This window comes from Triturus cristatus, chromosome 4_2 (assembly GCF_964204655.1).
Source record: "Triturus cristatus chromosome 4_2, aTriCri1.1, whole genome shotgun sequence".
In the NCBI taxonomy this organism is placed as follows: Eukaryota; Metazoa; Chordata; class Amphibia; order Caudata; family Salamandridae; genus Triturus; species Triturus cristatus.
The window spans coordinates 569,728,367-569,752,836 of NC_140586.1; the positions used below are offsets into that span (position 1 = coordinate 569,728,367).

The 24,470-nt window shown below is 46.0% G+C and overlaps 1 protein-coding gene across 1 annotated transcript in view; it reads left to right on the forward strand.

Moving 5' to 3' along the window:
* The first annotated feature begins 866 nt into the window (after positions 1-866).
* Positions 867-24,470, forward strand: part of SLC25A24 (solute carrier family 25 member 24) — a 267,768-nt gene continuing 244,164 nt past the window's right edge. Inside the window, exon 1 of the mRNA XM_085602241.1 lies at positions 867-1,431. Within this exon, the coding sequence (XP_085458367.1) occupies positions 1,252-1,431 (180 nt within the window). The 5' untranslated portion in view covers positions 867-1,251. The remainder of the gene's footprint in view (positions 1,432-24,470) is intronic.

Sequence of the window (24,470 nt, forward strand, 5' to 3'; positions counted from 1 at the left end):
ACCCCCGTGGTGATGGAACTTGGAGCAACCGATTATAATCGATCATTGGAATAAAGCCCATTCCGAACCTCTAATACCACGGATTCTGCCTCTTATTTTACTGAGCTATTTTATTATGTTTCTGTATCAAATTAAGTCCCGGTAAAGGAATTTTATTTACCACACTTCAAAGACACTTCCAAATTTAATTTCACGCTCTCTCTATTATCTGAAGGAAGTCCTTCCATTATAGGAAATTCTGTTCTCCATGACTATAGAAGTGCCTTCCCAGTATGTTCTTGTGGTTTGAGTGTCTGCCATTTATTGCAGTATTATACTTCTACTTGTATTTTGTACTCTTTTGTAACATGCACACATCACTTTTCCTCTTGTAACGTATCGTTTGCTACCTCTTGTATTTTGTTTGCTTTTGATACATGCACAATTTTCACCATTGCCTCATGTAATGTAACGTTTGTTCTTGTGTTTTGAGTGTCTGCCATTTATTGCAGTAATTTATACCTCTACTTGTACTTTGTACGCTTTTGTAACATGCACACGTGTCACTTTTTCCTCTTGTAAGGTATCGTTTGCTACCTCTTGTATTTTGTTTTCTCTTGATACATGCACAATTGTCACTATTGCCTCATGTAACGTAACGTTTGCTTTTGTAACATGCTCACTTGTAATTTTCTCCTCATGTATCATTGCTGTTCCTATTGTGAAGCGCTTTTACGCATAAAATAAATAAATAAATAAGTGAGCTCCTCCGCCATTCAACGTTCGAAACACTCCTGGATCCTCAAGGCTCGCGTTCATTTGTTTCCGCATTTTTTGCAACTGGCAAGGAGCGCGCGCCCCGCCTCCCTGAGGCGCATGCCAGTACTACAGCCCGGGAGCCCCACACCCTCCCCCTTTGGGCGTCTCCTCGTTTCTCTGCTGGGGAGGAGGGCTGTGTGTGTGTTCGGGGATCAGTAGTAACCGACACACTGACAGCCGTGCTGCGCCTACAGCACTTTGGACCCCGCCCCCGAGAAGAAAGAGGCGAGCCCGAGGAAGTCATACCCCGGCCTCCCCAACCCCTGCATGCGCTTCTTGCTGCTTCCTCCCCTGCCCCAGTCCTCGGTAACCCAGTGCACCCCCGTTTGAAACAAGACACTGCCTGCCGGTCGGCTCACCGAGGTCCATATTACGTATACACTCTATACCTTGCTCTGCCTGTGCCGCTCCCCCCTTCCCTGCGGTCCATCTGTGTGTCCGTCCGTCGCAGCGATGCTGCCGTTCGCGCGGAGCCTGCTGCTGTCCCGGGCCGCCTGTGAGGGGGATCCCAAGGCCAGGTACGCCGAGCTCTTTAAGAAGCTGGACCTCAACCAGGATGGGAAGGTGGACATCGCCGAGCTGCAAGCCGGGCTCCGGGCCATGGGCACCGCCGTGGAGGCGGATACCGAGCAGGTATGAGCTCTGAGAGGCTGCCTGCTAAGATACAGGCCCCTTAGAACATATTTTTCAAGTAACCTGGCTATTTTCTGGCCTCCAAAACTAGTCTTAGCTTTTTCCTCCACAAACTCACCCCTTTGCCCACTGGGACTTGTAGTTTCACTTAACCGCTAAAGGCTTTGGTTTACACGTCTCAGCCTGTAAAGTGCTTTAAGCCAGGCCTTGAACTGCCTTACCTCGTGGTTATGGAAGAAAATCTTAACTAAAGCAATTTGCATGTAAACATTTAGTTACCTTTCGTGTAAAGGCTGAAGGATCAGATGCGGACTGGACGTGTGGGTGGGATGCAGTGCCTATCTGCTCTCGGATTACACGGACAGCCTGTAGTTACAGAATCTGTTGGGCACAATCAAGCCTGGAGCGCAAGTGAATTGAACGCAAAGTCGTTGTTCAATCACTTGACTTGCCTCACCCAATGTTTGCTTGCAGACCTGGTTCTTAATCTAATTCTTGTCAGGCCGGTTCTCACGGTATTTCGGAGGGCCCTTATTTGCCCTTAGCGCTGAATCACAATGAACAGTTTCAAAGAGCAGTTGCTCCTGTTTCACTAGCTATATTTTACTATTTAATTACGATCAACAACTGTTAAGAAGTACAAATAACAAATTGAAACAAACATTGGTTAATGCATTAAGTTTTGTCTATGGGATCAATAATAAGAGACCTGTATAACAAAATAAGCTACCTACATTGTTTTGCCCCAGTGCAACATTTTATACAATACAGTACAGAACAAGTTCAGAACAAAATCTGTTTACTTAATGATAGAAGATACTAGTCAGAAAAATGGTGCAAAATGGGCGTTGGAACCATAAATTAAAATGTTGATTAAGTGAACAAAATTCTGTTAAGAGTGCTGAAAGTATAAATCCAAGGTCGCTGGATTGGGGTGCAGGACAGGGAGTAGGGCAGAAAGCATTGAAAAGTCGAGTGGGTGGCTGTGAAAATAAAAATGCACACATGCTCTTATAAACTGGAGCAGGGAGAAACAGCAAGGAAATGCATGCAATCCCATGAAGTGCCCAAAGGAAATAAAATTTTTTTAAACCAGTGTCTCTGAAGTATGCTACAAAAGGATACAACTCATCTAGTCAGCACAAAGTAAAACCAAAATGTTTTTGGTTAGACCAAACACAAGATTAGGGGAAAAAAACATCAAAGCAAGAGCAGACAACTGAGCTAGATAACTGCCATTCAATCAAGAGCAAGGGGCCGACTCAAAGCCAACTCGAAGTATGCGTTAAGTATTGAAAACACAGGTCTTGCCAATAGACTGCTAAAGCTGTCTGGAGCGCAGATCTAAAAAACAAACCCCAAACTTTGACAACGAACACACATGACTGACAACCTGTCATCCACACTGAATGCTGTAGAGAGGAATGCAGGTTTTGGCTGCTGCTGATTGCCTCCAGACCCATTCACTGTCTGGCCTTGAAACACAGATATTAAATGTCTTAATTATATCCAGTTTTACAGTTCTAATATCGGCACCATTACTCCCCTGCATGCGTTCCACACATTTTTCAAAATAATCCACTGTTCTCTAAAGAGACTTTTATATATACATTCTGCATTGCTTAGATGTGACTATTATTCCACATAGTGATTTGCTGCAAGTCTTCTTTTTTAATTGTAGGCTGGCCTGTTTAAAATATACACAGAGTTGTCTAGACCAAGCTTGGGGAACAAAACATGAGCGCTTCGTTTCACGGGACATGTGCATCAAAAATTGTGTAAATTGTGTATGCCCCCTTTTATAGCAGGGAAGTCCACTTTAGCATATCACTGGAGTACAATGACCGCTTCTTAGTCTAAAGCAAACGTGTACGACTCTGGCAAACTGTGTACAGGGGTATTTAAGCTTTATTGTAATTAAGTAGCCATTCTCAGAGATGTTATATATATATATATCTCTCTGAATGCAGACCAGCATGTTTCCTTATCAAGGTTAGATGTAGAATAGTGATTGACATTACACTAATAATTATTGTGCTGAGAATCATCATTTTTTCAGTTGGTATGAGTATTAGCCCTGGGATAGAAGTACTTAGATCTACACCTGCGCCTACACTACCTGCACATACAGTAGGTGAGAGGAAATTAAGGCTTCATTTATAGATGCTTCAGAATAGGGTTTAACATCAAACATTTATTCTAGACTATTTCAAGAATACACAAAAGCTTTAGATGCTTCGGATTACATGTTTATGCAACTGAGTGTCACACGCAGCTGATCAGAAAGATAGCGTGCTCTTTGTAAGGGAGACCACTTCTGACAGTTGAGCAGAGGTAACACCTCGAAGCCAGGAGGCTTCTACCTCTTCCTGAATTATACAGACAGTATGAGCTTTTCTCAAATTCCGCATATTCTAGTTTTAGGCATGAGCTGTCAACAAAAAGGACATAGTGGGGCTCATCGGGGAGTACATCCTAATGTCGGGTTTTGGATCTGAGCATAAATCCGTGACATCTAGACAGTCGTGTTCAACCTCTTCCCCATCAGTCTCATTTTCAGGCAATGGGAATGATGTAGCTGTATTAAGAGTGTGACATCTCTTAAGGGTAAAATTTTCAGCAGCAAGAATCAATTGTTCATATTTTTTAAGTCTGCTGTTTGTCAGTTACAGTGTTTTTGTTTGAGCGAGCAAAATTTCCACAGTGAGGGATCTTCACTGTAAAAGGATGTCCCATCTCTATACTCTCGCTTCTCTTAATACTGACACCAACCACCGTTTTAAGGCAGCCTGGCAGTCCGGTGGCAACATGGACAAGAGTAGTTGAAAAAGGTGCCACCGGTCACCCAGAGTCTCCATGTAATTGAGTAAGCAATGAGAGAGCACAGCCCACCCTCTTGCTGCAAATCAAAGTGAACATTTAGCTGTTATTAGTCATTCCTAGTTCCGGGGATCGACAGACACTTTCTCTCAGCTCTAGGAGTACTTTGAAAAAAAAAATATATTTTTAGTAATTTGTTGCACACCAGAAAGCAAAACAAGAATAAAATTAACCTTACAGTCTTCACAATTAGTAGGGTGCTCAACAGAAGAGTGTCAGTAAATTCAAGGTGAGGGCAATTCGTATGAGAGGTCATCACCATAAACGTGAAACACAGTGCTGCATAGGTCCAGTCTCTACACTCATCTCTATCTTGTCAGTGTTATTAGCCAAGATAAACATCAGCTACCTTGTATCTTCTCCCACATCTGTGAGCAACCTCTACTCTAAACCTCTACCTTTTTTGCCTGTTTGAACCAATCCATGTCAGTTTCCTAGTGTTTGTCCCTAGGGGGCGTGGCGACACCACATGCCACGTGTCGTTTGGCCTCTCCGGCTGCCACCATTGACCACAATTTCAGGTACTTAGGCCATGCCTGCTCACCCTCAATATTAAGCAAGAGCCACTTCGCCTCCAGCGGGACCTCTAAGTTTTGCACTTGTGCCATTATCCGAGTTACTCCCTCCCAATAGGGCTGAATGATCGGGCAGGACCAGAGTGTATGAAAGGAGGAGATCTGCTGACCATAGCCCCACAAGCAGAGTGTAGAATTGCCCTTCCCCATTTTGTGCAGGAGTGTCTGAGAGTAGTACAACCTGTGTAGGATGCTCAGCTGAATAAACCAAAATCCGGCTCTAATCGCCACCACCCTAGGGCCCTGCAACTCCTCATCCCAATTGTCGTCCTCCAGTGCACCAACATCTACCTTCCAGTTGTCCCTCAATGCCCGTAAAATGTCTAGGAACACGTTTAAAACAGTCTTCGTTCCATGGAAGCGGATCTGGCACATATTTGTGTGTCAGCCTCAGTAAAGGCTTGAACAGTAGGGAAATGTTTGGTATCCCCTGTCTACAGTAGCCCACCTTTACCAGAAACAGCTTGACTTCTTTCTGCATTTTAGGTGGATTCATTTTCAAAATCGCCGTAATTCTCTCTCTGACACCTTTCTTGTTCCTTTGTCAATATGTCCTAAGTACAGGACTTTTTGGCAGCATTGCAACTTACTCAGGGACACTTTGTCTGTTTTCAGCCAAATGATTCAGCAAAGTAATCTTATCCTGTTTGCACGCTTCTTGTGTATTTGACTCCAAAAGTAGGTCGTCAATGTACTGTACAAGAACTGAGTTATAAGGCATATGTAAAGTCTCAAGATTATTTTTCAAGTTCCAATTAAAGAGTACAGCGCTTTCTGTGTACCCTTCTGGGACGCGGCACTGTGCCAAAACTCTGTTTTGAAATATGAACAAGAACAGAAACTGGCTGTCCTCATGTAATGGGATAGAAAAGAAAGCCTGACAGAGGTCGACAACCGTGAACCACTCTGGGTTACAGGGAATCCGAATTAATATTGTAGATAAGTTTGGTACCACATGACAACATGAAATGACTGTTATTAATTTTCCGTAAGTCCTGAATAATTCTGTACTTGCTGTTATGCTTCTGTAAGCCCATAATCAGCGAATTGCAAGGACTTCCGACTATTTCTCTCAAAATTCTTTGTATTTACATTGATTGAATTACCGGAGTGATTCCAACAACTGTCTCGGGTGTAAGATTGCACGGTGGTGTTCTCATGAATTCTGCATTTTGTTTAATCGTTATTTGAACAGGTTCTATGCCTTTTATGAGTTTGATGTCCCTCCCTGAAAAATCTCATACTGCAGGTTTTAAAGTGTCTCTTAAATCGAGCGGTAAATCCTCTACCGTTCTTACAGGGAACAATCTAACAGCTGTTCCTGGTCTGGTCATTTTAAATTCAACAACTCCATAGTGCGTTTGAAACTCGACTGCCTCTGGTGTTCTGTAAATTGTGCAATTTAATTTGCACAAAAGATCCTTTCCTAACAGATTTACACAACAAGAGTCACCCACCACAAACTGGTGATCTTCTTCAACTGAGCCTATTTTTACAGGAACCTTCTTTGAAACCTGGCTAGTTATTTGCCTATTTGTGTCACCTGCAACTTGGAATTGACACTTGATGGCCAATTACCTCACCTTCTACAAATAGACTGCTGGGGTCTATCTCCATGACTGTGCCAAGTATGCAATCTTCCACCCTCCTCGGGTGCAGTCATTGTGAATTCATAGTCAAAGCTCTCATTCTCAAACATAGTGAACTACTGAAAATGATTCTGATTCTAGAAATGATTTGGGTTTTCCCTTGGTGCTTCATTCATATTAAATCTGGGGTTACCCGTGTTCTGTGGGGCCATTGGAGCTTGTGGGACCTGCATCATAGAGACTTGTGACTGATTTTAGGTTGGCATTCGCTGAACTGGAACCTTACCTGGGAGATTCTGAATTTGTGTTGGATTTAACATTACACTTGCCCATCACCACTTATTTGGTTAGGATTCTAGTTACACTCCCTCTTCCTATGCCCAAGCGTGTACAATAATGACAAGGAGTCAACCTCTTCAACATCCACCCCTGGATTTGGATCAACCGGACACCTCAATCTCTTCCCTGTGGGACACCAGCTCCATCTTGTACCATTTGACAACCGTTCTTAAAACCATCACCTTGCATTCCACCAACATTTACTACATGCAGCTGATTTTGAACCCCTTTTTGAGCCAGCTTTGTTTGTGCCAACATAAAGTTCTCTTCGAGTCTTTTACTTCATCTCTTGTTCATCGCTACATTATTTAATATGCCTCAGCATTTCATCTACATCCTTTGTCTGCCTACAGATCACATTCTGTTCTATTTGTGCATACTTATATCTGGATGCAACCCAAAAACGATCTGTGACACAAAGCTCCCCATAACTCCTTTTTCATGATTTTCTTGTCCACTGTATTGTTTGAATGCTTGTAACAGCCGATCATCCTTAGCTGTTCTGTTAATTTTCAACCAATCAATGTCCCTTTTGCTTGTAACTTTTCCTTCAAAAAGGTAATCACCTCATCATGCTTTGTCATTACTATTGGCAAAGGTGCACGGGTAAGTGTATCTCTAGGGGGCTCTGTTTGAGGCCATTGCACAGCTATCCTACACTCAGTCCATAGATAATTTTGTACCACAATGTTGAAAAAGATATTAAAATCTATCCACAGAACTTTCGAAATTTTCAGAAACCTGTCAACCTGTGAATACATTTGGGCAGGATTCTTTCTCAGTTTAGGAAAGTTATTTGTGAATGTCATGAGATCAGCTCGACTCCATGGCACATGAACATATCCTCCACCTGGTATATCCCTTATAGGCAATGTTAAAGCCTCATCTGGGGGTAATGGAAGTGGTTTACCGTTTACCTCTGTAATATCTGACTGCTTCTTTTGTCTTCCCTGCTTCTTCGCCCATTTGCTCTCTAATCTGTCAAAATCGTTCCACTTCCAAATGCATTTAACCAGTTCGGCAATGTGCAACTTCATTCCTGAGGATTGCATTATAAAATCGCGTCTTCTTCTAACTGTGCCCTAAAACTTTTCTTTAACGGAATACTCTTGGATAGATCTACTTCATATTTCTCTGCTAATTCTGTCAGTTAATCCCTTTCCCTTTTTGTGTAAACACCCTGAGTGCTTGTTATTTGTGCCAATTCCCTCATGTACTTCTCTCTCTGCTTCCTGCTGCCTGTCCTTGGGCATTTCTCCTCGCCCCCTTCCCTGCTGCACTCACCCGAATGCCTCTCCATGTTGCTGCTGTGCCCCCCCCGCCACCCTTCTTGTTGCTTCTGTCTCTCTCCTACCCTCCCCCATGTTGATTCTGAATCTCCCCAGCCTCCCAGTGTTGCTTCGGTGTATCCCTGCCTTCCCACGTATTGCTTCAGTTTCCTCCCGGCCTAGCGTTTTGCTTTAGACCCCTCCCATTGCTTCCGCTATCCACCAAGCCACTTTACAAAAAATGAAAACGTTCATAACTTTCTCCAACTGCCCCACATGAATGTAAGTAGTTGTATAAAAGGAACACCAGTTTAGCACCTCGGGAGTAGCTTAATTTTACCTCTCTTGAGGTCTTCTTGCTTGAGATGTTATGAGAGTGTGAGTACTACTTTGAGGGTGACTATTTCGCACCTTCAGTCCAGTGCATTGAAATGACCAAATATGGATTCTCACGCATATGATAATCAAACAGTCATTTGTGTATACTTCATATGAGTGAATCAACTCATGATCTCTCGAACACGTATATTAAAAAATAATGTATGCAATTTAGTAAGTAGACTGCAGTTGTTGGGTTAAGGGAAGGGGATGAAGTGCTGATGCCTCTGATCAGAATTGTAAGGCAAAGGTGATTTTGAAATTAATAGCAATATTTCAGTTTTGCAAACTTTTACTATCCTCCATCTCCTGGTTATCCATAAATTGATATCGGGCCAGCTAATTTTCAGGCTCTGGTATTGGCGTTTTATCTTAGGAACTGTGTCATTCTGTTGCCTAAGAAGGTTTCTCTTTATGATCTAACTGAAGCTGAGGTTGCCGACTATAACAATAAAACATATATTACCCTTTCCTATGCCAATATTTTTTGGTATGAGGTATGTACTGTACAGTTGTATAAAGATGAATGGTTTGGTTGCAGTTCTTGACTTTTCTCCCTGTTGATGCATATGCAAGAAGTAGAAGTCGTCCCGTGGCTAAGATTCTGGGCACTCCATGTCCTTATTTTAGCTTTTTCAAGAATTGTAAAGTTATTACTGAAATATTAGTGGAGTTATATTTGTCTGCAGTGCTTTCACCTTGGTTGTGTACTGGGTGACATCAGGGTTAGTCCATCGTAGAAATTGTTACTCATGGAGCAGAGACATTTATTTGCTGTTCCCTGAACTGTAGAATAGCATTCATGATAGTCACTGGTCACAGCATGGAAGACGTGTTAGTCACAGAGGGCCCTACCGCCACAATTCCTGTATGATTTGTCAGCAGGGCAATTAAAAAAAGCAGGTCGTACTGGTGTATCATGCACTCATGAAGCTTCATAACATAACTCTGTCTTAAGGGCAGAAGGTTCTATACCTTATAGATGTCAGATAACTTTTGTTGTCAACATGTTACGATTGATTTGATTCATTGATCCTCTTATACAGCACAAAATCAGTTACTTCCAGAAGAAAGTGTCCTGACTCCCTTCATTCTTTTGAATAGGAAGCATGATCTTCTGCACACATTTTTGAAGCAAAGGATTTGATGCATTTTGTTCCTTTGGGTCGCCCTTGCTAATTCAGTGCAGCGTAACAATAATGTGTACTATTGCCCCATAGGCATAACATTTGTGGGTCCTTAAGTACTGGATTTGAGTTGTCACTGCCATGCATTCACTGTAGATGATCAGTTCGCCCAAGCATACCATGACTCTTCTACTGATTAAGTTACAACAAAGTTCATCAAGCTGAAATGGTGATGCCCTTGGTTCCCTAATTAGACCCATGGCTGAATTTAGTAAAATGGTTGCATTTGATTTATAAGAGCAAAACAAAATATCAAATAAAAACAAAAGTAGGTGAAGGCGAAGATGAAAATATAATCATATCTCTTCAAAACTGAGGCATTCTGAATACCACTCACGCCTTTAACAAAGGTAGAACAAATAAAGATGGAGATTCTTGATCTTCTTCTTCTGTCCCCTGAGACCTTTCCTTTGGGAGTTCAGTGATTGAACTGGCTGAGCCCAGCTATTCACAAGTGTGGAAGCTGCAGTTTGACAAATTGTTCTAAAGATATGGCCAACTTTGTAAGAGACTCACCAACAAAGTGGGTGCTTGTCCAGAGCCTCTTTCACTTCTTTTATCAATGAATACAGGCAGCAGAAATAGACGATGCAACAGATTATCAAATAAAAAAATTGTGAGCACTTCTAGAATGGTCCACTCCGTAATGTAAACATTACAGAACTGCCGTCTAGTATGCATATTGACAGTACTTGGCTGAGGGCCCAAAAAAATCAGATAAAGCCTCAACTACTCGAATTCTGACCTTCTTGATTTTTGTCTGGAGCAAGTCCACTTTGAATCAGAGAGTGCATGTTTACTTCCAGTGATAGAAATACTAGCAGACAGGAACCCTGTGAATTGGATGATGGAATCTCATTTACTGAGGATTCCTAGTCTTTAGACTTTAGTTGCCGGCCTGTCTTTATTTCAATGTAAAGGAGCACAATTGTTTCAGGGGATAAAGAATATCACCGTATACTGATGTCTGCTAGAAACTCTTTGTCTGAAACAAGTCTGACTTATTTTGTAGCTTGACTAGATGGGGTACATCACTGCGTATCGGGGATCGAAAAATAGTCACCTAAGCAACACATTAGGCATTAATATGTGGGATTCGCTCCTATTTGAGGTTGGTAATTTGGAGCTTGCCACAATTTTAGAGATTACGGATTTAAGAAATGGAGCTACTTGAGGTCACTTAAGTTCTTCTAAGGTATTTGTGTACAGTTGCTGCATTATAGAGGCTCTCTCGGTTGAATTGTATACTGTGTGAACTAAAGAATGAATTTTGAGGAGTATTTTATCTTCAGATAGCAATGCTAAACACACCGGCATTGCCCATAATGAGCTATTAAGTCACAATTTTACATCTTAGAAATTCTGATTCTTAAACATCACTTTCATACCTTAAGTGTTCATGAGCAAGAAATCAGGTACGAGTTCTTTAAAATATTTGAAAAATGACTATAGTTTGTAAAATCAAAATACTTCAGGACCTACTCTCATCACACTCCATTCATCCATTTTCTATTGGTGTGTCTTCTAGATAGATGGAGCTTTGTGTTCTATTTCAGAATCTTTTGCAGCATCTACTGACCATAACTCCCAGTTTCTCACTCTGAAGACTTCTATACTCACAGGCAGAAAGTTCAAATATGATATCGGTTAGATACCTTAGTTGACAAAAATGATATGGACTCCCACCTGAACAAGGAGGTGCCACTGTTACTTGTGTGGAATGCTTGGAGCAGGACCCTCCCTTGCTTTAGAGGAAGGCTCATCCACCCAGTGACTGTTGCCCAGGAAGTGCAAGTTTGTCTCTTTGTTCATCAAAGAAAGATGTTGGACATTCATTTCCTGGACAGGGGAAAATGGCTAACTAGGTAAACGAGTCAAGGCAGAAAGGACTCTAAACTTACTCCCTATGTGTCTGAAAACATTGGGCAAGTTTGATAGACAATTCTGTGGTCCCAACTATGCTTAATTTAACCCAGAGTGGTGAGAACTATACGGCAATCCAGCACGGACTGATAAAACGTTTGACACAGGGCTCATCTTTGAGCCACTATGCTCTTTAGTATCTGTATAATCCCCTTGGCAGTCAGGATTCGTAGTTTTGGCTTCAAAATATCGTCTTATGCGATCAAGCTAATAGTTTCAATTGCAGATGAACAAGGCTCATGCCAAGAGAGATTCAAGCAATGTCTTGATTTCAATTTCAGTTTGGCTGAATGATAACTGCCAAAAATGTAACTCTGAAAAAAACGGAGATACTTATCTTAGGTAGCACCCAACAATTATCGACCAATGGAAATGGAAGTATATTTATAGAGCGCGAATTGCTGCCCAGAGGCGTCCAAGCGCTAATAAATACTGGAGAGGAACCTAATAAGGTGGCTGAGAGGGCCTAGTAGGGAAGGTTAAAAAGGAAGGTTTTTAACTCCTTACGGAATGACGAGTGGTTGGAATTGGCTCTGAGATGCAGAGGGAGAGCATTCCAGGACTTAGCGGCGTTATAGGTGAACGTCCTGCCGCCTGACCTGGACTTTTTTATTCTGGGAAGTGTCGCCAGGAAAGTTTGGTTAGAACGGCGGTTTCTGGTAGGTATGTAATGGGTGACTAGGTCGCGGGTGATCAAGGGGCCTGTGTCCCAAAAGGAATGGTGAGCAATGCACATGGCTTTGAAACAAATTCTTTGACTAGCTGGCCTACAAAGCTCAGTCCTCCCCCTTAATTCTGCTGAAGTGGTTAGAAATTTCGGAATTAAATTTGACGATCCTTTAAGTAACAAATCAACTCTGTTAAGGCATAATGCTTCGGCATAAAACCTTTCAGAAAGGTGGTAAGGTTTCTCCCACAGACAGCTAGGAAAATAGTGGTGCATGTCCTTAACAAAATCTTGTCCAAGACTATTCCAACTCACTATTCTTGAGTCGCCCTCGAAGTCTGATCCACAGCCTTCAACTGGCTCAAAATGCAGCATTGAGACTCTTACTTAATCTCCCTAGATAATGTCCTATCGCTTCCAAATTCGGAGACCTTCATTGACTGCTAATAAAAATAAAAGAGTCAAATTCTAAATCTATTCCATGTTCATAAAGTGGTGCACAATTCTAGCCCTCGAAACCTGCAAATCCTTCTCTCTGCCTATTTCTACCCCCAAGTGCATTGAGGTCTTTTAACTCTGGTCGCTTACTCCCCTCAACCACTAAATTTGGAGTTAATCGAAGAGGGGGCCACTCCACAGCAGTTTTAGACATAAATCTGTGGAACCAACTTCCAATGAAACATAGAACTGCCATAGACCGAGCGAGATTTCTTAAAGCTCTAACAACATGGCTTTTCTCAAGGATGTTCTGTTTAGGCTGTTTTAGCACCTAGAAGCTCATTTCTTGAGCATTAGTTGCACTTTACAAGTCCTTTTTGCATTACATTACACACCTTGCCCCGTGGGGGTGACGCAGTTATGCAGGCTAGCACCTTTTCGTGGCACCAGCCACTCCGCTTGTGAGCTGACCTGTACATTGAAAAGGTATGTCTTTGGTACCTCTCTGTTGTAACAGGTGAAGCTTCTTGTTTTAAAACGCTCTTAAACCACCACGAAATTCTCTTTCATTTGACTCCCTGCAAACATGTAGGCTGGGGTGCTATTTACACAGGGCTGTTCACTTAACAGGTTTTCAAGCTTCGCCTCTGGCTGGATCTTGAAGACCTGACTATATTTTCCGTCTTGTTGACGTTGACCGTGCCTCATCTGGAAAGCGGAAGAGCATGATGGAGATGGAGTCCCCTTATCTTCTGTTGATCCTACCCCTTCTCAATAAAGTGCCTAGTAACTCCGAAGTCGGCACAAAACGTCTGAATCGCTGTCATTGTGCAGGACCAGGCTTGTGAACAAACCGAAAAATAATATGATCTGTACAACATCATATCTTGTTTCAGATAGTATCTAAGATTATGTATTATTAACTGATGTAGATATATATCATGTTAGGTATGCCATGATTCGATTGGTCAGTTGCATGGTCTTTAAGCCTGTTCATTGTAACGGCTCGTACTAATCCGGGCTATGAAAATAGACCAGCCACCTGTTCTTTCCTCAGTCTGTAGCAGTCATGCAGTGTGCTTCCTGCTAGACATGCAGCCTCCAGCGTGTTAATCCGTACAAGAATCAAGTGCTTCTGCACTTCTGTGCAAATTTTTCTTCTACGGTGAAGATTTTTTACCAGGTAACGGGATCGCGTTCTGCTTTTGAAACTATTTGTCCTCTAAGTTTGACAGTATTGTCTTTAAAGAATTTTAAAAAATCCGGTGACTCCGAATAATGAGTCAGAGTGCAGTAAATGTAAAACATTGTTTTGGGGCTACTGTAAATTGAGGCACATGATTCAGGACATTCAGAGTAAACTAAAGCGGGTTTGAGCGTTTTAAATATTAGAGTTTTCATGTGCATGCAAAATGGCAAACCATCACAGCAATTATCACATAGCAATTCTATTCTCTGAATTCTTGTAAATTGCAGCTGCAAAGTAAGATATTCACTTAAAGTGAATTTTTTTAATGAGGATCACTGATTTTCAGCCAAGAAGAAGAACAGCTAAACAAAGTGCTTTGTGTGTATCGGGTGTATAGACCGCATCACATTGAAGATTAGCAGAATATTTGGCTGGAAGTCAAAGCCAAGAGCCCTCAGCTGGTGTCATTTGCTGCGGTTTGAAGGGCCATCAGTGCTTAATGAAATTGTATAAACGGTGATCCATTCAACAGATCTCATAATCAATTCTGCTTACAAATGTAGTGGTGCCTGCATTTTGAAAGCACTAGTGCCCTATCCAAGGCTCGATTAAAGTCACAGCAACAAAAGCGTCTCATCCCATGACAAAATTAAGCACTGCAGACCTTTTCACCACTTAATTTATCACAGATTGAGTTTGCATATCTTCTCAATTGCACTGAAGTTTGTAAAAGTTCTTCAGGCCACAGAAAATTGGTCGATTTTAGGTCTGGTTCAACAGTGTAATTGTCTGTAGACCTTGTGCGATTAACATAACACGGAGTTTTCAGGACGCGTTGGCTCTGCCCACACAGTTGACAGGAGTACATGTTTTGATGGGGCCAAAGCTGTGTACTTCCAAAGGAAAATTTGATTTCCCCCAAGCACAGCTGTGATTATTTTGTTTGTTTATCCAGCTGTCTGACCCAGCCTCTGTATAGCTGCCTAGAGAAGGATACCTAAACTGCATCAACTATCAACCTTACAAGGGGATGGTGATTGACCTCTCAGAATACACACAAGGCACACACATGGCACTTTAATGATGTTTAAGTGTTTTAGATAAGTAGATAATGCATCTTTTTTTTTTTTTTTTGGGCGAGCCTGAGCAGCGCGTGTGCTGCTCTGCGAGCCATGCTGTATTGGAGTATGTATTTGAAACCCCGCCCACTCTCCGCCCATATTTGCCATTGGCTTGTGTCATTGTCCTTCGTCAATGCTGGCTTCTGATTTGTAATTAGGCTTGTTAGTTCCTCCTTAGTACTGCATTGTCTTCATTTGTAACCTCCTATTAGGACAGACCCTTTTACTTCGGTTGTTACATGGTACGTCTTCTTCAGTCCTTAAGCTCTATTATCTTTAATGCGTTTCACCTGCTGCAGGCACAACATGTTTTCCTGCAACATTAGCACACCATGCATGCTTTGACTTTACAAGCAGCCCAGGACACTGGCGGCCGAGGTCTCGCATTTTGAGTTTGATCTATTGGCATTGTAAATAACAATGCCTTTTATTTATATGTTCATTATCAAAGCACATAAATAAAAGGCATTATCATTTACAATGCAAATAGCTTAAACTCTCGCAAATGCGAGACCTATTGCATTGTAAAATGATTGTCTTCTTTTTTAAGTGACTAGGAAGCTGTAGGAACTGCAGACTGACAGCGTGTGCAAACCGAGGAGAAACTGTCACACACGCATGACTCATGTGCACTAAAATAGTTTATACCGCTGCCTTCTGAAAATGGCAAATCGTTAATTCACCAGAGCAAAGTGGCATGGAAAACTACTTGCACTAATTGTGTTTTTTAAAAAAAATTTTAACGCATAGTTTTTTGTGGTACAAGTTATTATTTGGTGTAGTGTTGCCTGTCTTTTACGGGGTGGGTGATTTCTTTTTCCAGCCACTAGCGTGACTTATTGGGTAGTGCAAGCAACCAGCATGTCTCATAATGCCTTTTAGCCTGTCAATCAGCATAAACTAACCATCCGATTGCCTCTCCTTGCCTTCGCTTATCCACATTGGTTAGCGAGTCCTTCGTGTTGAAATCAGTGAAAGCCAAGCAGAGGCACTTGGGTTTTTAAAGACCTGCTGTTGTGGGGCGGAAGGTAACGGCTGTTTTCATGGAAGGAGGAGCCACAAGGCAGGGACGGCGCCCAGGCGCTGAGGCAGCGCATCTCCAGGGTTACAGTGCTTCGCCTGACCTAGGTCTCCCATTTGAGAGAGTTTAAGCTATTCGCATTGTAAATGACGATGCCTTTTATTTATGTTTTAAACACCAAAACACTAATAAAAGGCATTGTCATTTTCAATGCTGATAGCTCAAACTTGGGTAAATGCGAGACCTATTGCATTGCAAATGCTTGTTTTTCTCTGGCACCAGCACAAATGGGAGTATGGCAATCATGAGGAATAGATTACTGTTTACAGTCCCAGCACCCCTTCCCTTTCCATATTGACTTTAAACTTCAGAGTGCAGTTGTGTGTTTGAGAGCAGTATGTATGTAGTGTAGTATGCCTGGGGCTGCATCAAGCTACATGCATTTTTACATACGTCAACAAGGCAGTCCTTGAAAGAATTGTTTTTCTTTTAAATTCCTGCAATGCCTTTAATTCACTTGGAAGGTTAGAACACAGTAATATGCTTGGCCTCAGTGTTTCAAAATGCTGGTGGTGTAAGAATGTTTATGAAATGAGTCCATAGTGCGAACAATTAATGATTTAACTACCATTCCACTACACTTTAACATTTTGCTCGTCTAAACAATTTGCTCTACTTGGTGGTAATTCACAAAAACACTAATAGCATTTTCACTATAGACTGCAATTTAGTAGGCCATGTAACACCAACACCTTTCCAATATATTTGTAGAGGATTTTGCCTTTGTTTACATTCTCCGACATTTTAATGTATTCTTCATTGTATTGTCCTTTAGCATCTGCTGACAGCATTCAAATAAAGCTGCTGTTAACCTACAGAAGTACAACTTGTACGGTCTCTTGCTTCCACATAAATACATAGTCATTTCCATGCTTTTTTTTTTTTTTTTTAAAGTTTTTATTGAAATTAGACAAATCAAATAATACAGATTTTGCGGCTGTGCGATACACAAATGACCAATCAGTAGCAGCATTGTGACATTTCCGGTCCTGAAATAAACAATACCACATCATGAATGCAACCGACAACCAGACCCCATCTACCAATCCATCATCAACACCTGCCCGAACCTGAACCAGGGGGATCCCTGACCCGTGAGCTGTCTCCAGGGTATTAAAGACGTCCCCCTCCCCTGCCCTCATTTCTAACAAGGGAAAACGCCACTCGGTGTACAGTACCCGACCCCAGGAGCTTAATATCCCCGCGTCGATATCCCAGCAGGACCCCTACATCTTCGTAATAGTGGGTTGGTACGACCTACCCCACTCCAGTGGGAGCTATTCCGGGATTCGGGGATGGCGGGGTCGAGCCAGGCAAGCCTGCAATGTATGTTTTATAAGGGCCCCAGATGTCCCTAGGACGCGCTATCGTTGGGAGGAGACTAGAGTAGAGCTCGCTATTCGTGCTGCAGAAAGCCATGGCTGTAAGCCATGTCTTGGACGTGGGAGCTGTCTTCCTCCCCCAGTGCTTTGCTATCTCCCGCTTGGCCAGAAGAAGCCCTAGAGAGGCCAGTTTACGGACATTCTTTGGGAAATTGACCGTATAACCCAACAGTGCGACCTCAGGAGTGGGAATGAGTGTAAGCCCTAGCATCTCTTCTAGGATCTTGTGAACCTGAGCCCAGAATGTCTGCAGTCTCGGACACGTCCAGGCCATGTGTGCAAAATCGGCATGTGGTGCAGCGCATTTCCAGCAGGCGTGCGGCCGCGCGGGATCAATGGCGTGGAGTCTAACCGGGGTCATATACCAACGGCGTAGGAATTTATAATGTAGGAGTTTGTGACGGCTATTCAATGACACTGTGTCGGTGACCTTGCAACATGCCGTCCATTGTTCGTCCGAGATAGGCCTACCAAGGTCTGTCCCCCACTCCTCCCGCGCACGATCATCCGCACAGGGGACCCGCGCCGCGCACGCCCTGTACAGCTTGGAAACAATATGTGCCCCCGTATCGGCGTCAATCAGGATGGTGAGAGGTTCAAGGGAGGCCGGCTCGAGGGGGAATCCCTGAATCTCCGCCCGGGCGGCGCAATAGAGCCGGCGAAGAACGAACCGGTCCATGAATGTAGCGTCACTTAATCGCGCGTCCTCTGACGCCGAGAAAATGTGCCCACCCGGGTACAAGTCCCCGATCCTGGTGAGGTCAAATTTCGTCAACGTTCGTCGCACTAGTGCTTCATCCGTGCCAGGTAACAGCCCAGGGTTGGGTATCGGGAGGGAAGACGAATACAGCAGAGGCTGAGCCAAATAGCGCGAGAGCCTGTTCCATGCCCAGCTGGTGGTAGACACGGTTTGAATGTCCTCTGGGTCCCTGGGGACACCTTTGGGCAACACCGTCGACAGGCGACCCGGGAGGACAAAGTCCGCCTCTGGGCGAAGGAATGGGATCCGAGCATCAGGGTGATACCAGGCATAGGCATGTGCACACTGAGCGACTAGATAGTATAAATATAAATCCGGCACTCCAAGGCCGCCACGATCTTGTGGGAGTGTGAGGGTCGCCCAGCGGATCCGGGGGTGTTTCCCGCCCCAGACCAGCCTAATCATGAGGGACCGCAGTGTGGAGAAGAAGGCCCGGGTCAGAGGGATAGGGATGTTATTGAAAAGATACAAGAATTTGGGGAGCACTATCATTTTAAGAATAGCTATCCTGGCGGACATAGAGAGCGGGAGCCGCAACCACCCATCCACCTGAGTCTCCAGCCGCGCAATCGCGCGGCCATAGTTGAGGCGGATGATTTCGTCCGTGTTCAAATGTATTTGTATGCCCAAGTATCGCACCGAGTCTGAGCACCACTCAAGAGGGAACTCACATTGCCATGGGGAGGTGCCGATAGTCAGTGGGAAGATGATGGACTTATGCCAGTTTATGCCCAGGCCCGAATGGCTACCGAAACGAAGGATCTCATGTATCAAGGGGGCCAGGTTGGCCTACGGCTCCCTGACATACAGGATTGTGTCATCGGCATAAAGAGAGGCCAGCAATGGGCCCGTCCGAAACTGGAGACCCCTGTGGAGGTGCCGCTCTTGGAAATGCCGAATCAGGGGGTCCATAGCCAAAATGAACAGGAGCGGTGAAAGCGGGCAACCCTGCCGCGTACCGCGCGTGAGTGAGAATGGGCGAGATAGCGTGCCGTTGAGACGCAAACGGGCCTTAGGGTGACTATAAAGGAGTCTGACGGTCGCCAGGAAGTTCATGGGCATGCCCATGCGCTCCATGACGGAAAGAAAGAAAGGCCACTCCAAAGAATCGAACGCTTTTTCGGTGTCTAGGAGGATCGCTGCAGCCGGAGTGGTCGGGTTAATTCTGTGCAGAACCGTGAAGAGCGTTCGCAAATTAAGCGACGTAGAGCGGCGGGGGACAAAGCCGGACAGTGCGGGCGATATAATGAATTCCATCAGCTGGGAAAGCCTGTTGGCCACTATTTTGGCCAAGATCTTATAGTCAGTGTTTAAGAGGGAGAGGGGCCTGTACGACCCACACAATGTAGGGTCCTTTTTCGGCTTCGGGAGCAGCACAATGACCGCCTCACTAAGAGTTGACGGGAGGGAGCCACGTTCCAAGGCCTCCGCATACACCTCTATTAGCTTGGGCGCCAGCAGATCCGAAAAGGCCTTGTAGAAGTCAGCGGAGAAGCCATCAAGGCCCGGGGCAGAAGAGCCCCGGAGCACTTTGATCGCCCCCCGCACCTCCGCAACCGTTATAGGTTCCGCCATGAACTCCTGCATGCCCTTATCCAGGAACACCAGAGCGATTTCCGATAAATAGGCCGCACGCGCGGCCGCGGAGTCACCCAACTTGGTGGTGTATAGATCTGTGTAGTAGGCCAGGAACTCGTCCCGGATCTCAGCGGGCGTTGTGCGGAGCTCCCCGTCCGTGCCCCGCACCTCGGCGATCAGGGACTTGCTGTATGGTGGTCGCAAGGCCTGCGCTAGCGTGCGCCCTGGTCTGTCCCCCTCTCCATACCTACGCGCAACCTGGTATTTCCCCAGATACAGGATCTCCCTGTCCGCGGCCTCCCGGAAGTCAGATAACAGTCGTAAGCGCCTGGTAAATACCTCGTCCGCGGGTGCCCGCTGCGCCTCAGTGTCTAGCGCGTCTAGCTGTGTCTCCAGTTGTGTTATTGTGGCGCGCAATACTTTCAGGACCCCCGCGTGCTTGGCAATGCAGACCCCTCTGATGTATGCCTTGAACCCATCCCAGAGCACTGCCCACGAGGCCACCGAGCCAGTATTTATGGTGAAGTAGTCCTCTATCGCCTCGGAAACCTCGTGCACAAAAAGGTCATCCAGCAGCACCCTCCCAGGGAAGCGCCACTGCCGCTCAAACCCCTCAGGTCGAGGAACGTCTAAGCCAAGCAGGACTGGAGAGTGGTCCGAGTACGTTCTCGGGAACGTCCTCAACGCGCGGAACCAAGGGGACAGGCCCGGGGAGAGGAGCCAGTAGTCAATTCTGGGCCAAGTGTTGTGCTGCCCTGAAAAGTGTGTGTAGTCAGTAGTGTTTGGGTGTCGCCTGCGCCATATATCCGTCAACAAGAATCGACGGCAAAGGTCCTGGAATGCGCGCCTTGCCCTAGGCTTAGTGTCTGTGGCCCCAGAGGTGCTATCCAGCCCCACATCCAGCAACATGTTTAGGTCGCCGCCCAGTAAAACGCCAGCCGGTGCCAGGGTTACCAGATGGGCCGCAAGCGCATTGAAAAAATCCGGGGAATCAGTGTTGGGGGCATACACACAGACAAGAGTAACAACATGGCCCATCAAGACCCCCTGTACAATACAGTAGCGTCCCTCCCTGTCCCCTAGAAACGTTTGACATTGAAACGGGACTCTCTTATGGATCAGCACAGCAGTGCCTCTGGCGTAATTACTATAATTAGCGAAGTATCGGTGAGCGCCCCAGGAGGCCGCAAAGCGGGAGGGCATGGGGCCATGCAGATGAGTCTCTTGGAGAAAAGCAATGTCCACTTGATGCCGATTTAAGTAATGCAGTACTTGTTTGCATTTACTCCGGTTGTTCAGGCCCCGGACATTCCAAGTCATTAACGATAGATTGAGAGGAGCTTCATTCAAACCTATGTGGGCCATTGATGCCAGTCAGCAAGTGAGGGGAGCAGCAAAATCGGAATGTCACTGTGTATCAATAAAGTTCGTTCACACATAGCCGTAGTAGTAGAATCAAAATTGCTTACCCCAACCCCCCTCCCCCCGCCCAGCCAAACCACGCAAACGTGAGGCAATCCCAATTCTGGAAAAAAAGAAGAACATAGCTCTAGGCAGGAATACCCAGTGTAACCAAACAACAAAAAGTAGAGCATCGTAACAGAAAACGATCCCAGCGGTTTCAACCAAAGGGGGGTGACAACGATCCGCAATCAACCCAGCGCTGCAGCACCTATATACTCCAAATGTTAATACGTCCTCAAATAACCAAAGTCAAAACAGTGCAAAGTTCAGTAACGGGCGCAGTCTCAGCCGACACCGGAGGCTGAGAACAGGTCCTGGCTGCCCGCAGACCCACTACCAGGAGGAGACCGTCCACCCTCATCTCCCCCCGGCGGGCCCCTGCGCGGCTTGTAGGTACGGCAAAACTCCTGCACCGCAGCGGGATTGTCAAATAGCCGAGCTCGGCCATCAATCTCGACCCGGAGCCGGGCCGGATAGAGCATGCCATATTTAAGGCCCAGGTTCCGGAGCGCCGCCTTCACCCCCGCATACTTACGCCTGGCCTCCTGGACCATGGCAGTGAAGTCTGGGTAGAATGAGAGTCTTGCACCTTGCCAAGTAATCTCGCCCTTCTCTCTGGCAAGCCGCAAGGCCGTGTCACGGTCTCGGAAGTTCATAATGCGGGCAATCAGGGGGCGAGGCGGGAGCCCCGGGTTAGGCCTCGGCCCCAGGGAGCGGTGGGCACGCTCCACCACGAAGCCAGGAGTGAAGGAGTCTCTCCCAAAGATATCAGCCAACAGTTGTTCCACGAAAACATCCAGCCGGCCCGTGGCCGTGGACTCCGGAACCCCAATAATCCGTACATTGTTTCGCCGACTGCGCGATTCCAAATCTTCGTTTTTGCTGGCCACTTCCTTCAGTATGCGCTCCAATCTGTCCACCCTTTTGATCTCCTATACCGATTTATCCTCCACTGCCGAGATCCGGGCCTCAGCCTCTCCCAAACGCTTGTCATGGGCCTGGATTTTGGCCCCCATAGTTTCCAGCGTCTTATTGAGGGCGTCAAAGCGACTATCCAGGGCCCTGAAGCCGGCACGCATCTCCTGTAGCCAGTCCGGGGCCGGAGCCTGGGTCGTCGAGCCGCCGGTCGCCCCACCAGCCGGGTCCGGCATGTCAGGGGGGTTATCCGTGGGCTGCTCAGACAGTTTTTCGAATTGCAGCGTTTTCTGTTTGGGGTCCTTGCGACCCATTCTCACAACCGCCAGACGTGTGGAGCGCAAGGGAGGCGATGGTGCGATGTAGCGTCCGGCTAATCCTTAGCCAATCTGGTCAGGAGCACTGATGATGGTGGGCCCACCGGGCACCGGACAGATCACGTCCTCACTGCGCAGCAGGCAAGAGCCCCGACTCCGTGTAGCCAGCAGGGCCCCAATGGAACATCAAGTGCGCCATCGCGATGTGGTCAGCAGCCACGATTCGGCGCCGCCGGGAGGGGCAAGGGAGGAACGCAAGAACCAGCCGCGGAGCACATGGCAAAACCCGAGAGGGCCCAGGTGACGAGGCAGAGACAACCCGGGCGTCGGGCCCAGCGCAGGGCCCCAACCGCCCCCCCCCCACCGCCAGCAGGCCGTCCCGCCACCCCTCCCAGGCCCCCCGACCGGATTAGTCCGGGGCCCCAGGAAGGAGACAACGAGCGAGGCCGCGGCCGGAGCGCAGGGCCAGAGCCGTGCGCCCGGTCGTCCTCCGGTCCGCAACGGCGTAGGGAGAAGGAAGCGGGCCCCCGCCAGCCAGCACCCCGGTGCTCAATGCCCCCCCCTCCGAGCCCCCCGGTTACCTGTCTCTCGGCCGGCCGCCCTCCTCGCACTCGAGTCCCCCGCTCCCGGATCAGCCCGCCATCTTGGGCCTCAGGATGATGTGCTCATCTCCGGGCGCCCCCGTGGCCCGGGAGGTCCGCTCTGCATCCCAGCGCACTCCGGGGTCTTAGTAGGGTCAGCGGCAGCGTCTGGCGTCCCGCGCCCGCATCAGGAGGGCGAGGAAAGCAGGGTTTGCGCCGGGTCGATGGCGGAGTTTCAACGCCGTGCGGCCATCTTAGCCCGCGGCTTGGCCACGCCCCCCTAGTCATTTCCATGCTTCACATTACTATGCAGCAATGCTTTCAAGCCTGGTGTATTGGCATTGCCAGTGCTTGTCTTTTTTCTTTTGCTTCCATATGTGTAGAAGCTTAGGCACAGTCTCATTTCTGCCTTATAAATCTGACCGCTTCTATGCACATTATTATGCCACTATAGCCCCACACAGCAACACCCAACAGAGCAGGAACTGTCTGTTTGCATACGTGTGGAGTAACGGGTTGGACCAGTTGACAGTATGCCTCAAGTGGCAGCCTCTGTGTTGATTTCACATTAACACCTACTGTTTGGATGTAGCATTTGCAAATGCAAGGAGATGATGGACTGAGCTCAAACTTTTCAGACACTCGCCCCCACTCACAGATCTGGGATGAATCCATCATCGTTCTTTAGCTCACTTCGCTACCCCAGTTCATCATCATCAAAATTACTTTATTTGTTTAATACAAGTTAATCATAAAAGTATGTATACATCACTGTTAAAAGAAGCAATTCATCAGTATCAGTCAAATGTTTTCCTGGATTTGAGACACATACATAAAAAAGAGGCAACACTGTAACAGGTTAGCGAATCAGGCAGCATACTTAAAAAAAACCGAGCCAAACAACATTGTCTAAAATTGTGCTTACGTAAAAGCGGAATTAAAAACCTTTTTGGTTTGGTTACAATAACATTTACAGAAAAAAATGTGCAAATCAGACTGTCGTGAAGTGTCATCACATGGGCAACACGGGAGATTGTTCGAAGAAAAGATCCCAGCACGGTGGTCCAACATGCAAGGGATATAAATGAGCCGAAGCCCTAGCAAAATAAACCTGTGCCGTGGGATTGTTACAAAGTCCAGATAGGGGGATATCCCCTCAACCTGCAATGGCCCTTCAATATATTCCCAGTTCAGATCAAGCCATATGCAAATCCGTCTTGACCCTGTCCCTCATGGGAACAGTGAAGCCTGAACTGCCAATCCATGCCTTCCCTGGACCGAAAACAAGCATCCTGGGACTGGTTTCTGGATCGCACCCCTCATCAGCCAGGCTAGCTTGAATGCAGTGGCAAAGTGGGCATTTCCATTTTTAAACTTCTGGACTCTGATTCTCAAAAATGATTCTTT